Below are 15103 nucleotides of genomic sequence, written 5' to 3'. Positions count from 1 at the left end.
CGGTGCGGGAGGGTCAGACGGTGACCTGGGCGGCTCAGAAGCATACCACCGTCCGACGACGGTGCGGGAGGATCAGACGCTTTCAAGCTGACCGCGTGCCGACGGCTGTAACTTTAGGAGCAAAACGTCCTAGCATTGCGGTAAACCATGACCCGTCTCATTTCCAAAGCGAGGTGTTGCCATTTTGTGGCGTCGTTTCTTCCCGCCTGTTATACGGACGCTGCTGTTCCTGCATGCGCCGGTTAATGCGCTTTCACCGTTAATGGACGCATGTCACTGGGGCGGGGTGGAGCCAATCAGTGGCTCCTGGAACATCCGCTGGTCATGCGACCGGCGCTGGCTGCACGCACATTAGCCAGACGGTCGGGTTCCGAGGCGGCGCCCTGGTGGTGCGCGCCGAACGACGGAAATGATGGCAACCCGTTGTACTGAGGTCATTGCTGGAAAAGGATTGGCCGTTACTGGTTGTGCTGTGAACATGTGATTCGCAGAAGTTGGATGCCATATTTGGAATCTTCAGCTTGCTATTGCCTTGGGAAACATATGCGACAGGAAGTAGCATCAAACCTACTTCTTATTGTATATTGGTTTGTTGTTCTGGAAATGACATTTGAAACAAAAGTAGGCCATCAGTTTGACATTTTGTTGTAAAATAATGACTTTCATTCCAGTGACAAATGGACTTGGCAGCCTGGTCATAACTTGGTCGGACTGTTCTGCGCAGGTAGTGAGTCTGGTGGTCCCTAGTCGCCAACATGACAAACATACACTTGTAAAAGGCACCATCGCAAGTGCTTACCCCACCCACCTGTGTTGTGCCCCGGCCGGCCCACTGACATGAGAAGCCAGCTGTAATCCCCGCTCCGGTTCGCGTGGAATACACGAGTGGCTCTCAGTTTGGATACATTGCTCGGTCCATGACGTGCTCATTAATTTGACCCAGCCGCCGAGACAATTGCGTCCTGCCTGGTGGCGGGCCATCCCGGACGGCCCTGACGGAAGCGAGCATCCTCTTTGCGTCCTGCCTGGTGGCGGGGCCATCCCGGACGGCCCTGACAGAAGTGGGCAGCCTCTTTGTGTCCTGCCTGCTGGCGGGGCCATCCCGGACGGTCCTGACAGAAGCGGGCAGCCTCTTCGCGTCCTGCCTGCTGGCGGGGCCATTCCGGACGGCCCTGACAGAAGCGGGCAGCGTCTTCGCGTCCTGCCTGCTGGCGGGGCCATCCCGGATGGCCCTGACAGAAGCGGGCAGCCTCTTCGCGTCCTGCCTGCTGGCGGGGCCATCCCGGACGGCCCTGACAGAAGCAGGCAACTTCGTTGTGGCGATAAGCCGAATGAATCTGGAAGCTGAGCTAAAACCCGGGCCGCTGACAAACAACACCTTAGCATGTTGAAATCTGATGGCTCAGCTTTCAGCGTAAATTAAATTTGAAATCGATGTTAGTCCCCTCTCAATGCGTTAAGTTCTGCTTACCAGATTTGCTGGACTCCCAATGTGAGTTGCAGCATGTTCTTTGTGCTTATGCTTATTAGCGAAATAAAGCGCTCCGCTCCGTTAGAGCGGTTCGGTAGTGCCACTGGGCAATACGTTATCGGAAGACGTGTGGGCAATACGTTATCGAAAGACGTGTGGGCAATACGTTATCGGAAGACGTGTGGGCAATACGTTATCGGAAGACGTGTGGGCAATACGTTATCGGAAGACGTACGTTATCGGAAGACGTGTGGGCGATACGTTATTTGAAGACGTGTGGGCAATACGTTATCCGAAGACGTGTGGGCAATACGTTATCGCAGTACTTCTGGGAAAACTTTTTTTTGTTTTGTAGCCGCGAAATTAACAAGAAATATGCCTTGTGATCTACTATATTCCATGCACCACTAAACATACACCATGTCTGTGAAAAATAGCAAAAAGGTGAGACAGCAAATTACCTGGTTTTGCTCGGCCAGCAGAACCTTTCTGATATTTGAGTCGCAAGCGCATCCACGCTTTGTCGTGCCTGGCTACACTTTAAGGCCTAAAAGCCAAGCAAAGGTTACCTGACAAAAGGCAGAGTGAATGAGAAATTAGATGCCTTCGTGCCATATTTCACTCAAATGAATACTTGGTCCATTGCAGTCCTCTGAAATTGAAAGTTAATACCAAAGTTATCGAAGTTATCACCCACCTTAGCTGACGCCGGACTCTGCTGCATCTATCAAAATTTGAGTACATTACCGCTTCGCGGCCAGGCCGCAGGGGCGTCATCGAGAGGCCGCCATTCCTGTAATACTAGAAGGGCGGAGCGAGGAAACGTGATGGCCTAGTCATTAACGCCTTCGACTCCCGCATGAGATACCCGCGTTCAAATGCCGCTTGCATCATGGCCCTTGAGCACTAGCATAGCCCATGCAATCGCTGGCGCTTCATAAAAGGGCCGGAGCGAGGCCCTGCGCCGGCCAGCGCAGCGGTAGCGCTTTGCCGCCGAGTAGGCTTAGAACGCGCTAGAGCTGTTTGATGTTGCATTTTATGACAATGCCTCAATTTCAGATTAAGTTAAGCTAAATTGATGCCATTGCGACTGTAGAGCTACCGCGCTGAGTGGCCACTACCTCTTTCTGGGACACGCCTTATTGGCGGAGCACCAGAACCTGAAATGTCCGGAGGGCTCCGTCGCTAAAGTTTGGAGCCCGCCGCGATGCATTTCAAACGTTATCAGATGCTTGAAGTGCTGCTACTTTTCGGGCGAATGCTTTCCGGAACGTATCATATTACAGCTGATTCACTTCCGATTTCAATGTGGGACGTATTTTGTCTTCTCCACGCACTGATTGTTATCAGCCTTCCGTGAACGTATGCGTGCATTATCCGCACAACGGCGCGGGGACGTTCCTTGCTGACCTTGAAATTGTGTCTTCTGGGATTTGACGTCATGAACTGCCGAGGGCATGTCTGTGAGTCTGATCTTAAATGTGCTCGCGTGATCGGGGCCCGAGAAGTACCAAAATCGTCCTCTTCCCCCTCCCCGTTTCCCCCTTACAATTGGATAGTGTCGTTTCGATGGAGGCCTCGGATGCGACCCGGGATGGCCAACTGATCCGAAATAATGAAGGAAGGCTGTCGCCAAACAGGCTGTCAAAGCCGCCGTTGGGTGGAAGAGATGTGAGCTCGCGTCCAAGAAACAGCGCAGATGCAGCTCTCCTTTGAAGACCAGTTGGCAACTGGCCAAGAGAGCCAGGCTGGATATGCGAGGGTGGAGCAGAAGCGTTGTTGCGTGGCGCTTTAAAATCTTCCGGCAAAAATTGTCCGTTGTAGTGGAATCGCGCACTGGGTTCGTGGGGTCAGTCCTCTCGCAACGAACTGCGGAGTAGGAATTATGAGTTGGAAATTCTTGCACTGCACGCAATCAACTTTCAATATACCCGAACTTAATGTCTACACATTATCAAGGAAGCGTAGCTTATATTACACAAATTTGTTTTTTCGCAACTCTATCATGGTTGCGAGTGGACATGGTTGAACAAGTAGCAACGTTTAAAAACCGTGACAAATTTGAAACAGAACATGCCACAAATCTGTCCAGACAATGCTATTCCAAATGTCCGAATTTCAGGTAAATCAATAATGATAGATTTCATGTCCAGTCACACATACGGTAGGTATAACCATGTGCTGATATCTGAAAAGCTCGAACTCAGGACATTAATTGCTCATATAAGGCTTAACAGGGACTCCGATCCCGAATCCCTAGCCGCAAAATATTTGGTCAACTGTCCACCAAAGAAAGTCCACGCAATAGTGCATGCCTGATGACGCGTCATCTCAGGCATGCCACGCTTCTGAGGCATGCCATGTCCGATGACGAGTCGTCTCATACGTACCATGCCTTATTACGAGCCGTTTGAGATATACATGATGCATTTCTTGCCTTGGTCCTAAGCTGTGAAACGACATTACGGTTTCATATTTTCCAAGAATAACTGATATCTCTGCATCAAAATCCATCGTTAAGAACATCATCTGCAAGCATTCCGTGAATACATATTAACGTAACCAACATATTTGAAGATATTGCAATCCTTTGCGCTGCGCATATGTAAAACACTTCAAATTAACCTCCATGCTCCATAATCACGTTCTGATATAGTTAAAGTCATTCACATGTACCCAAATTCACGGCGCTGGCTCCGGGGGTTCCTCCAGCAACAAGCTCCGTTTAGATGGATGGACTCCCTGGACAACTAGCTCAAAACCCAGCAGGAAAATGACCAGGTAATTACCCTTCCGACTTGTGTGACTGTACGGCCCTTACTAACACTGTGAATGAGTGGTTGTAGCTTATTGGGTGGTTATAGTGGGCTGTCATTAGCTGACTTTAGCTAATGACTTCTTTAAGCCTTCTCATGTATGATTTTCCTTGCCTATTACATAACACAATTCCTTCGGGTCTGCACTACCTCTTCGCCTGCTTCTTTACGTTGGTTTCCTTTTTCCCAGCTGGGAGTGCCGCGACTTGATTTTATGTTGTCTGGTGTTAACGTACGGCTTATTGGGTCGCTGGGATGGAGAGAGGCGCACTCCTGGTTACCTGTTCTTGGGTAACGGTATAGAAATAATAAAAAAAACACCCCGACGATGGACGGGGAGAGCCTTACTTGATACACGGCTTATATTTGCGGAATAAAGATGATTCAGAAAGGCGCTAAGTGCCAGTCGTGCGGGGCTGATTGTGGGGACATATTTTGAGGCGTTTGAATTTTTAGCACACACAAAAATGCAGTAACTTGGAACTAAGAGGTCGAAAATTTTGCCCGAAGGCAGCGATTTTAGTGATTGGGAAATGCGGGAAACCCGTTCAGGACATCTAGATACGCGCTGCCGTAAATGCCTTATCTTGCTACCACGACATGTTTGATAAATGATCCGCTCTCGACGCAATCTTGGCGTAACCGCTGATGTCTGGCGACCGTCATCTGTTCGTGTACCCATCCTCTCACTCCCATCTTGATACATAAACCAAATGGTGGAATGTGGCTCTCACTCTCATCTTGATATATAAACCAAATGGTGGAATGTGGTGCTGTAAATATCTGCTCGCCTCTCGTGCATTTTGAAGGCGTCTGCCAGACCACCGCGTTCGGCCGGCTGACGGGCGCCTGCCTGCTACCACTTCTACCGCCATTAGACGGGCCGCGGTCGCGCCATTTCCGCGCCGCAAATGGCGCGGCGAGCGCCGCGTAACTGTCGCAGCCGCCTCTGGTGCCTCGTTTCTGGAGATGGTGGCCGCTTTATTGACCCGCAATGGTGCCAAGGCACGGCAAAGATGTTGCGACAGGTAAAGTCCACGGGATGACGCGGCCGGCCGCTGGGCCAGCCGGCAAGTTCAAGGTCACCGTCCGGCGGGGTGTTCCGCGAACAAATCGTGGATTAAATAGCGCATTGAACATGTCAGGTAATTTAGCTTCGTGACTTTTCACATTAATTGTACCGGGTTGACAAAACTCTTGGCCGTCAGCCAGGTTCGAACACACGAGCATCGGCACACAGTGGTGGGCGAGAGTCCGCCGGCAGGGCTTGAAGCCGCGCTCAAATAGGCGACTTTGACACCGTTGACGAGGTTCGGAGCTGGGCATTAGAGAAGGGACCAGGTCGCACCTGCCTCCGTCTGACAGTGACAGTTTCCCTGACACTCCTGGCTAACACCGTTCTTACGACTTGTAACGACAGTGATCTGTCGTCATCTGCCTTGCTAGGGAGGCAGCTGGCGAGCGGCGTTCGTTTGGGTGCGAGTAAGCTGTCCCGAGCGGCGTTCGTTCGGGTGCGAGTAAGCTGTCCGTTATTAATTACATTCTGAGCGTGGGGCCGGGTCTGGAGCGGTGCGGCCGTCAATAACGCGGAGGCTGCGAGATTGAAGGTTGCTGCTCTGGCGCTGCGCCTCCCCACCTGCTCGCTGACAAGTGCATGCGCTCAGCTCCCGCGGCTAACTGCAACAGCGAAGGGAAAGTTACCCGCTCGGGTGACGCACGCGGTCCTAAATCGCAGGATCGATGGGAGAAGTGTGCGAATCACCTTGTGGTCCACTCTGGGAGCTGGCCGTACAGTGTTTCGCGTGCGCGGCGGCGTAAACACGGCAAAGTTGCAGCCATTTGGCGGCGCGGCTAACGACGAGCTGTGTCCCAGGCCGTCCCAGAGCCGCGGCCATTTGGCGGCGCAGCTAACGACGAGCTGTGTCCCAGGCCGTCCCAGAGCCGCGGCCATTTGGCGGCGCGGCTAACCACGAACGGTGTCCCTGTTCGCCCCAGAGTGCCGTGACATACGCTTGTCCTTGCAGACGATGAGTGTGGCGAGAAGTCGGTGTCGGTGCTGTTGGACGGCGAGGAGTCGGAGCTGGTGTTTGTCGACCTTCCGGACGGGGAGATGTCGGTGAGTCCAGGCTTCAGTGGACGTTCAACACTAGAGGAAACAGTAGCAACATTCGGCTATTAGGTGAAGCGAGCGCAGCACAGAATGGACAAATTGCTTCAGAGTAGCACTGTATCCACGTGAGCCTTCGTAACGTTAGCATTTAACACGCAGTACGTGTTATGTAGTTAACGTTGGCACGTAACGTCATCATGGATGACCAATGCCACGTGTTTATGGCTCAGTATTTTCGCGCCACCCAGCTGCGGTCGTACACGTGTTCTGAAATAATCTCGGGCGCTGCCAAGGCTTGTACCGCGCACGGCGGCGGCCGCTCGGGTACCCGGTGTTCTCATAAGAACTGCCAGTCGGCTTCACCTGCTTAACCACGCCAGTGGGCGCCACGGCCAGTGGGTAAGGCTGGCTGTCACATCACGAGAATGAACAATGCGCGGTTGACTTAGGGTGATGAGGGTATACATGTTTAATATCCGGGAGCAAACTCCCGGAACAACGCTTGCACTGTTCGGGTTATTACGTCAGTTGGTAAGCGCATTTGCGAGGAACATTAGTTACATATTGAGGCAGTAGCAATAGCCTCATTGCTCAGAGAAAAACCAGGAGAATGGAGGTATGGATATGTTGATGTTTCGGCAACATGCCTTTATCGAAACTATTGTGCTAAACTAACGTTAACTGGGCTTAAACGAACGTTACCTTTGACAACTTCCGCTACTGTTTCGATAAAGGCATGTTGCCGAAATATCAACACGTCTATATCTCCATTCTCCCGGTTCTTCTTCGAGGAACGAGGCCTTTACTACTGCCCTATCTACTTGGGTAATTAAGTTGGTCCATATCTGGTATGAGGAGGTAACCTAAATACATTCGCATTGTTATCTTCCAAAGGAACGATTTCGGATCCAGCAAAGCCTACAGATAACAACCTTCCTCAGGCAAGAACTTGGACGGAGAATCATCCCGTCCTGAGCTGTCGGGTTTCGAGAATATTTGCGATGCAAGTTGCTCAGTCCTCTAGCTGGAGTCTGCTTGCCAAAATAATAGGTTTTGAAACTCTGCGCGAAGCAGCGATCCCGCTTTGACCGAAATCTCCAACTCCCCAATCGTCTCTTGGGAAGCTGCAGATCTGACTACGGGACCTCTCCCGCCGTTACCGCGGCAGACATGTTCCGTGTCACTGCCTTCCCCAGTTTCGAACGCCCCCCCCCCCCCCCCCCCCCTCCTGACTGCTCGGACCGGGACACCGGGTGCCGCCGTAGATGCTCCCAGTATCGAGATCTGCCATCTGGCACTGGCCATCTCCATAGATACTGTGTGTGCGGTGCTCGGTTGGGCGGAACAGCCATGCAAATCGTGGTCTGTATTCGGCCCTGGTGTCGAGCGGGACCCATGGAGACAGGCGGAGGTGGCGTCGCGGCGCGTGGCATCGGCATGCCTGGCTGACGCTCGCGGCTGGGGCGGACTCCAATGATGTGTGGGGCTTTCAGGCAGCACACATTCAAACGCTTTATAAAAGTTGCTCTCGATGTAACGCGGCGTGGTATGTCTCCGTGGATAATTGCAAGCTGGGTTGAATGAGCTTTGCATGGAGGAGAAATGCTACTTTATCAGGCTAAGCGCGACCAGTTTTAGCCTGCCGAAGATTGTTTCCGTTGTGCTTACGATATGACATTTTTTTAAGCACGCGCTTCATCTACGGTTATGACGTGCAGTTGCGGGGGAAAGCAGCAGAAAACAGGCTATGTCATCTTTGACAAGAAATGGATGAAATAGATCAAATCGTTCCGAAAACGGCACACAACGCCGATCGTGTTCTTCACTTTATTGTTTATTTTATGTATTGTGCTCAAACAGGCGGAATGTGTTGTGTTCTGTTGTGTCGTAGTACATTTCTGGTCAGGGCACGGCTTGAGTAATATTTGAACAGTTTAAACTTACCTTTAAAAAGTCACACGTCATTTTCCCTCTCGAACGACGAAAAATTGTGACCATAAATACCAGCTTTGGACCCTACCATACGGAAATAGTCGAGATATGGCCACTGTGGCATGTTGTCAATGAAGTCAAATCAGTGAAGTGAAGTCAAATGAAGTCGAAGCCTGCTGTCTAATTAGCCTGTTACGTGTCATTGCATATCGACACAGTACGTCCACATCCTCACGCAAATCCCACCAAGTGTGTGCATGTGTCCCGTCCCGGAGGTCAGCTCTGACTCCCCCCCCCCCCCCCCCGACCAGCGACCGCTGCGTTAGCTGGGAACAGAGATGCCGGCGCCCGTGTTCGCTGGCGATTCTTGGTCTGTGCGGTGTGTGTGGGCGGCCGGTGTTTCAGCCCCGCTGTGTTTGCTGGCGATTCTTGGTCTGTGCGGTGTGTGGGAGCGGGCGGTGTTTCAGCCCTGTTGTGTTCGATGGCGATTATTGGTCTGTGCGGTGTGTGGGAGCGGCCGGTGTTTCAGCCCTGATGTGTTCGCTGACGATTCTTGGTCTGTGCGGTGTGTGGGAGCGGCCGGTGTTTCAGCCCTGTTGCCTATGGTGTTGTTGCCCCGCGGTGCGCTGTCGACAGCCATGATAACTAACGAATACCCTGGCTGCGGCTCGGCCAGCAACATTGTAACTACAGCTAACTTTCGAGCACGCCGGGCAGACCGTTGTCTGGCGCAGCAAGGTCCGTGCGCTGTGTCCTCGGTACGCCTCTAGTGTATTTCAGATTTACTGTATAATCGCAATCTATAGTTTTTTGGATGACTTCACAGCTCAGAGGCGACGGAGTGAGGGTGGTCGACACTAGTGTCACAGTAACCAGCTCTCACTGCTCGTCCACTGGGCGTGATGATTGGGAATGGGGCCAGTCCCTGTCGATGTCCGTGCGCTGCACCTCAGTTAGCGTCCTCACAATTATTTGTACCACCACATGATGATACCACCACCGTACGGTAATGGCGCCCAGCTGTTATTGCTCACTGGCTCGGTCAACTGGTAGCAGCGCCATACCGCCAACTCAGGTGAGTGCAGTTTCCTGTTCAGCTGGAGGGGCTCCGACCCTTAACTACACCCGTACACCCCTGGTCGAGGATACCTGACTAAATCAGACGCCGTCCGCTTCAGCTTGACGACAGCATCGTGACGCACGACCCAGACGCGTTCATCGTCGTGTACAGCGTGACGGAGCCCAGCAGCGTTCAGTATGCCGACCAAATCCTGCAGGTAATCCCCCCGGGTCGCGTCGGGTCGGCACCGCGGTTGGAACTAGGTTAGGGACGCAGGGACTAGAGCCGCTGGCATTGACTCTGTCAAGCCGATGTCAACGTATCAAACTAATGCATTCCATTAGTTCCACAGTGCTGAGCGCGGTCCTTTCAGAACGCCGGAGGATTTTTCAGAACGCGGTCTTACCCTGTTTGCTGCTTTCTATTTTCGGGTGTATTTGCGATGTAATGTCCTATCTCCTGACGAGCCAGTTGACTCCGCCGTGGTCTTGTGTAAAGGTGGCGACCTTCACTGGGCCAATTACCCGCTGACACGATATATATATATATATATATGGTACGATATATAATAACAGCGCTGGTACTCGACGCTGAGACGGCGTTTTCCACGGAGCTTCTTCTGCGGCTTCCGCTCCGCTGAGCCGGCACCGTGTGACGTTTCAGACGCTGTGGAAGATGTCTGCCGTCGCCAACAAGGCCGTCATCCTGGTCGGTAGCAAGTCAGACCTGGTCCGCAGCCGCATGATCACGGCAGAGGGTGAGTCGCGTGGTTGAGCCCTTCCTCTCCATCATCCCGTAATGCGAGCATTTACCCGGTGAGCTTTCATGCCGCGTGTGAGATGAGCTTATTACCCTCATAACCTTGCTGAAAACCTTCGGGGAGGGAGATGAACATCAGACAAACGGAGATGCACATAGGCCGTCTATGGTATTTGAAATTGTCCGACGTCAGTAGGATCAGGGAGTGTTGAAGTGTGTCGGTGTTCCTTGCCCGCGGCACGAGTAAGCACAGAGACGTTTCGCCTTCGTGTCGATTCGACATAAGCACGGAAACGTTTCGATTTCGTTTCGATTCGACATAAGCATGCAGGACATGTTTTGATTGTACATTGCCCACCCCCATCGGCTCAGTCGGAATGGATGGAGGCACAACCGAACTGCATCGCCAGCGACATAAGTCTTCTGAATGTCGTGTTGCGGTGTGATTCAGCATCTCTGACGACTCGTGAATCCCTTCACGGCGTATCGCAATCGTTGAGGCCCGGCGGCCGTCGTCGCTAGTGGTCCCACGGGTCCAAGAAGACCGTTCTCAATACCGCGGCTGACATCACCGCGCCTTGCATTCCAGCTGGCCGCAAGTTGGCCAACACGTACGACTGCAAGTTCATCGAGGTGTCGGGCGGTCTGGACCACCGGGTGGACGAGCTGCTGGTCGGCGTGCTGTCGCAGATCCGGCTGAAGCGTAGCTGCCGGCTCAGCCGGTCGCGCTCGCTGGGCCGGCGCAGCTGTCGGCTGCACCGTGGCGCGCGCCACACCTCCAGCGTCAAGGGCCTGCTGCACGTGATGTGCGGGGCCGAGCCACGCTCCAAGTCCTGCGAGAACCTGCAAATTCTCTGAGGCGCCGACGCGCGGCGGCGCTTGGGCCGGGCTGGGCCGGGCGAGCGCGGCGCTCGGCCGGGCGATCGCCGCCTGTGAGGACGAGAAGAAAGGACGGAGGGCGGCGGCGTTCGTGGGTGGGAGGGTCTGGCCGACACGTGCCGCGGACCATATTTGGGGTGGAGTAGCGGAGGACGCCGCTCCTATTGCCGTCAAAACGAGGCTGTTCGGGGCTGCTGGGCGCCGATGTCATCCGGGAGCGTTTGTTGGAATTAGCACCACCCCGCGGGGAGGGTGCTGGGACGTGGAGTCATTGAGGTCGCGGTGTGGCGCCGGTGTTCAGCACTGCAGAATCTAAACTCCTTGAAGGTTTCATGATGACCAAAATGATGTAACAGAAATCATTGACCTTAACACCGCTGCAGATTTCGGCAAGCGATAGCTGTTCACATTTTGGTCGGACTTAGCGAGCCTATTTTTACTACTGGAGAGTATTAGAAGACGGGTCAAGCTCTCGAAGGACGATAAATATGTTAGTATGTTGCAGACTGAGTGAAGCCCTTTGAGCAAAGACAAATCCCATGGCTGCGTGGTGTGTTGACGTTAATGGTTGCATATCAGACTATCTTAGATTTCCCACTTCTTCATATCATAATCAATTTCTGGGGATGGGGTGTTTTGATCCACCTTGTCCTCATCAGCCGGGCCGATACGGTTGTCGTCTGCGCTGCAAACTATGGCGCATGTTTGTCTACAGCAGCCATGTGTGTATGCTGCACTCTGGAAATGCCCATTTCGTGTAGTTTGAAGACGTTTACACTTTTCTAATATCCATCTTATGCGTGAAGTGAACAGCAGATAGGATATAAGATAGAACTGAGCCGATTTTTTCGGGTGGCTCTCGAGCTGGACATACCGCCAATCGCGAATGACCAAGGGATATCTTTTGTTGCTGTGAGCAACAACGCTGGCCGAGTTTTGGCAAGATATCCAAAGGACGTCTCTCCAGTGAAAGGCCTGTCGAGCTATCGAACACATTTTGGTAATAATAGACGAGCAAAGAAATGAATGAATAATTGATTAGCTACTGGTGCATATAGCTGCTACGTATGTGTGGCTTGAGCATCAGTCTAGTGTACGTGACGTGACGTGGATTTGTGTGGGAAAACGGAACAGCTACCCGACCCAATTATAGAGGACCCCATGCAGAGCTATAACAAGGCACAAATGACTGGTCGATTTCGTGCAACAATATATTTAGGCTCCATAGAATTCTACACTGAAAAAAATGTTCGGGCTATGACTGGGCACCGCCACTCACCATGACACCATATGACACTTACGACACCACCACCCGTGTGGAGAACGATCTCTGAAGCGTCGGCTATGAAGATCCGCCTCGAAGCCAGTGAAAGCCAATTAGAGACGCGTCAGTGTCACAGCATGGCCACGCCTTACGACAAGCGACCATTTTTTTTGACAGGGGATTAGATAACCTTCGTCACGAATGGAGTCGACCGACCGATATTATCTAGTTGCATGCATTTCTCTTATGCCACGCCACACTTAGTTTGCTGGTATGCTGTGGTACACTACAAGCTTCAGGATATTAGCCTTACTCAAGATTATAGGAGCATCACTGAAAGTCTGGGTACGTGGTTAATAGGCAATATTCTCCATCCCATAGCATGCTTCACGCAATAGAGGCACTCGATCATGTGTGGCAGAGTTATTTCCCTCTGACAATGTATAATTCCTCCGCAATTTTTACGATATAGAAGTCTACAACATTCCTCAAACGACAAATCGATATAAAAATTGACAAAAAGTTGAAGCCTTTGATTTGCCCTAAGATTGTGACAGTTTCTTAAGATCCTTTAACCCATCGCGGCCGCGAAATGCACCTGAAAACGTACCGTTTCATTTGGTCGTGCGTGTAACATGTCCTAAGCCTATTACCGTAGTCCAGACACCAATGATCTGTCCATATAGGCACTTTAGGCACTTTGGACGCGAGTACTCCAGAGTCCAAGCTGAACACCCTCGGTTCAGCATTGCACACCACACTTTTTTGCATGACGTCACCTGTTTTTGACGCGCGTCCAACGCGCTAAAATAAACGTCTGCGTGAACAGGCCATTGCTTTCGGCTTACGACTGCATCACAGACGTCTCCAAAGAATGCTTTTAAATCATGAAACATCTGCTGCTGAGATAATTACGCATTGTGTATATTTGTATGCACTATGTGCGTATATGCGGGCCCTGTCATTGGTATGAAACACGCGTACGTGTTACAGTTCAGTTCTAGAATTTTCAGTATCGTACAATTTGAAGCATATTCCATGGCGTGGGACAGCTGGCGCACTTCACAGATCGCAGTGAACTGATCGCATAAGAAGCCACGACGCACCCTATTTTTTAACGTCGTTTTCTCCTAGCCTGCTTAAAATCGTGCTCTGCTCCTCACACTGACTGTGCAGCTGTCTGAGGCGGCACTGACGATACTCCGAAGACGGTCCCCTCGGAGGCGATGCTGCCGCGAACGTTCTGACGCGCGTCGGAGCCGCACATCGGCGAAAGCACGTGTCACGCCGGATGACAGGGCCGTGCCCGTGAGATCGTCGCAACATCCACATTCATCCGTTGGATGTTCGTCCACGAGCCGTTTGTCGCTTTAACAGCTGCACTAGGCTGCGACGTTCATTCTGACAAGAAAGCGTCGTCCACCGCTTGGGCTTGATAAAGATAAGCACTCCAGATGCGGCATTTATCCCGCATTGTAGTCCCAGTGCCTGCGAGTACCTGACTGAAAGTGGATGGTTGATTTCTAGTGAGGTCGCTACTTTGCATGCCTGTGGGACTGGAGCTTCCAAGAAATTCAGACTACAACATCAGACATCCGTAATACATCAAAAAGATAGCGTCAGGTGTTTGAATTATTGGTCAAGCCTCCCAGTTATATTTGGGAAGTGGTGCTCCTCCCCTCCGTTAACAAAAATCAACGTTCGGGCGTTAGTCAGACACAGACCAGTCCGTGATTGGGCGGTCGGGAAGGCAGCGGTGTTCATCAGTGGGGCAGATCCGTGGCTCTATGATAAGACATGCCGCCCATGACACATAGGACTTAAACTAGTGCGTGAAAGCTTCTTCACTTTGATTCACAGGTGTGACTTGTTCCCAGCGCACAACGTCACCATTCCATGTGCCGCGGGTTGTCTTGTGACCGTGACGGGGTGCGCGGCACAGTTTGCCAGAAGACTTTTGTGCCAGCATGCCCTCAGGGGGCGGATGCCAAAGCGTACGCGCTGCTCCAGCCGGTGGAGGTGCATCGTTTTGCTTTAAACGCATGAAGCAAGATAAGCAATTAGCATCAGAGCCGACCGCAAAACGAGGGTTGCAGCGCATGTAGGTGGGCTTCGCTTGCGACACAGCAGATTAGCTGTGTCTGTCCCGGTGGATGGGGATGATGATTACCACCCATCATGTGTTAGCATTGGGAGGTTTGATGGCAAGAAATGAATGAAGTAACATGTTGACGTCTTTCATGTCATGTTCGTTGGCCAGTTTCGCGGCCGGAGAGTCCGCACTGAAATGTACATATGCGATTATACCTGGCATTGGAGCTGTGTCTGCGCGCTTCAAGTGTGTGTATTTTCATGTCTAGATTAAGTCGTTAGTGGCATCCCTTTTGTGTCATGTTCAACCAGGAAAGCTTCATATGCTTGTGCAGTGAGATTGAGTATCTATGTGTTAGGGAGCTCTGTGTGAGGAAAGAACCATATCTCTTCACACATCAGTGGTCCACCCCTTCTACCGGTGCTTTATCAACAGTGTGTAATTCACTCAACTCACTTTCTTCGTCGCCATGGCTTACGTCCAGCGTCGCGCGAAATCAAACACGTTAAAGTTAAATTGTTAAAGTTAAAGTGCGCGTTAAAGTGACGACTGACGCACGCTGCGTCTGAGTGACCTCACCTGTTCACGCCAGTGCAATATCACACGCTGTGACGGGGGTAGAGCGTGCCGACGCGTGCTGCACGTACTAGCCCCGCGTGCTGCACGCACCAGCCCCACGTCCGGGACTACGATGTGTGTCGCAGATTGCGGATAGAGAAC

General features: G+C 52.0%; 1 protein-coding gene across 1 annotated transcript; it reads left to right on the top strand.

Annotated features, from left to right (window-relative positions):
- Positions 1 to 4199: 4199 nt before the first annotated feature.
- Positions 4200 to 11006, top strand: LOC119098402 (GTP-binding protein RAD-like). The gene is made up of 5 exons (XM_037221317.1): positions 4200 to 4252; positions 6312 to 6403; positions 9508 to 9606; positions 10053 to 10146; positions 10738 to 11006. Exons 2-5 carry the CDS (start codon positions 6398 to 6400, stop codon positions 11004 to 11006), a joined length of 468 nt encoding a protein of 155 aa, XP_037077212.1. The 5' UTR covers positions 4200 to 4252; positions 6312 to 6397.
- The last annotated feature ends 4097 nt before the right edge of the window (positions 11007 to 15103 follow it).

This window comes from Pollicipes pollicipes, unplaced genomic scaffold (genome assembly GCF_011947565.3).
Source record: "Pollicipes pollicipes isolate AB1234 unplaced genomic scaffold, Ppol_2.1 Scaffold_4740;HRSCAF=5597_pilon_pilon_pilon, whole genome shotgun sequence".
Classification (NCBI taxonomy): domain Eukaryota; kingdom Metazoa; phylum Arthropoda; class Thecostraca; order Pollicipedomorpha; family Pollicipedidae; genus Pollicipes; species Pollicipes pollicipes.
This window is presented reverse-complemented; position numbering and strand designations above follow the sequence as displayed.

Coding starts and splice junctions, on each gene's coding strand:
- LOC119098402 (XM_037221317.1), top strand. Junction 9,607..10,052: donor ATGCCGACCAAATCCTGCAG/GTAATCCCCCCG, acceptor GTGACGTTTCAG/ACGCTGTGGAAGATGTCTGC. Junction 10,147..10,737: donor CCGCATGATCACGGCAGAGG/GTGAGTCGCGTG, acceptor CTTGCATTCCAG/CTGGCCGCAAGTTGGCCAAC.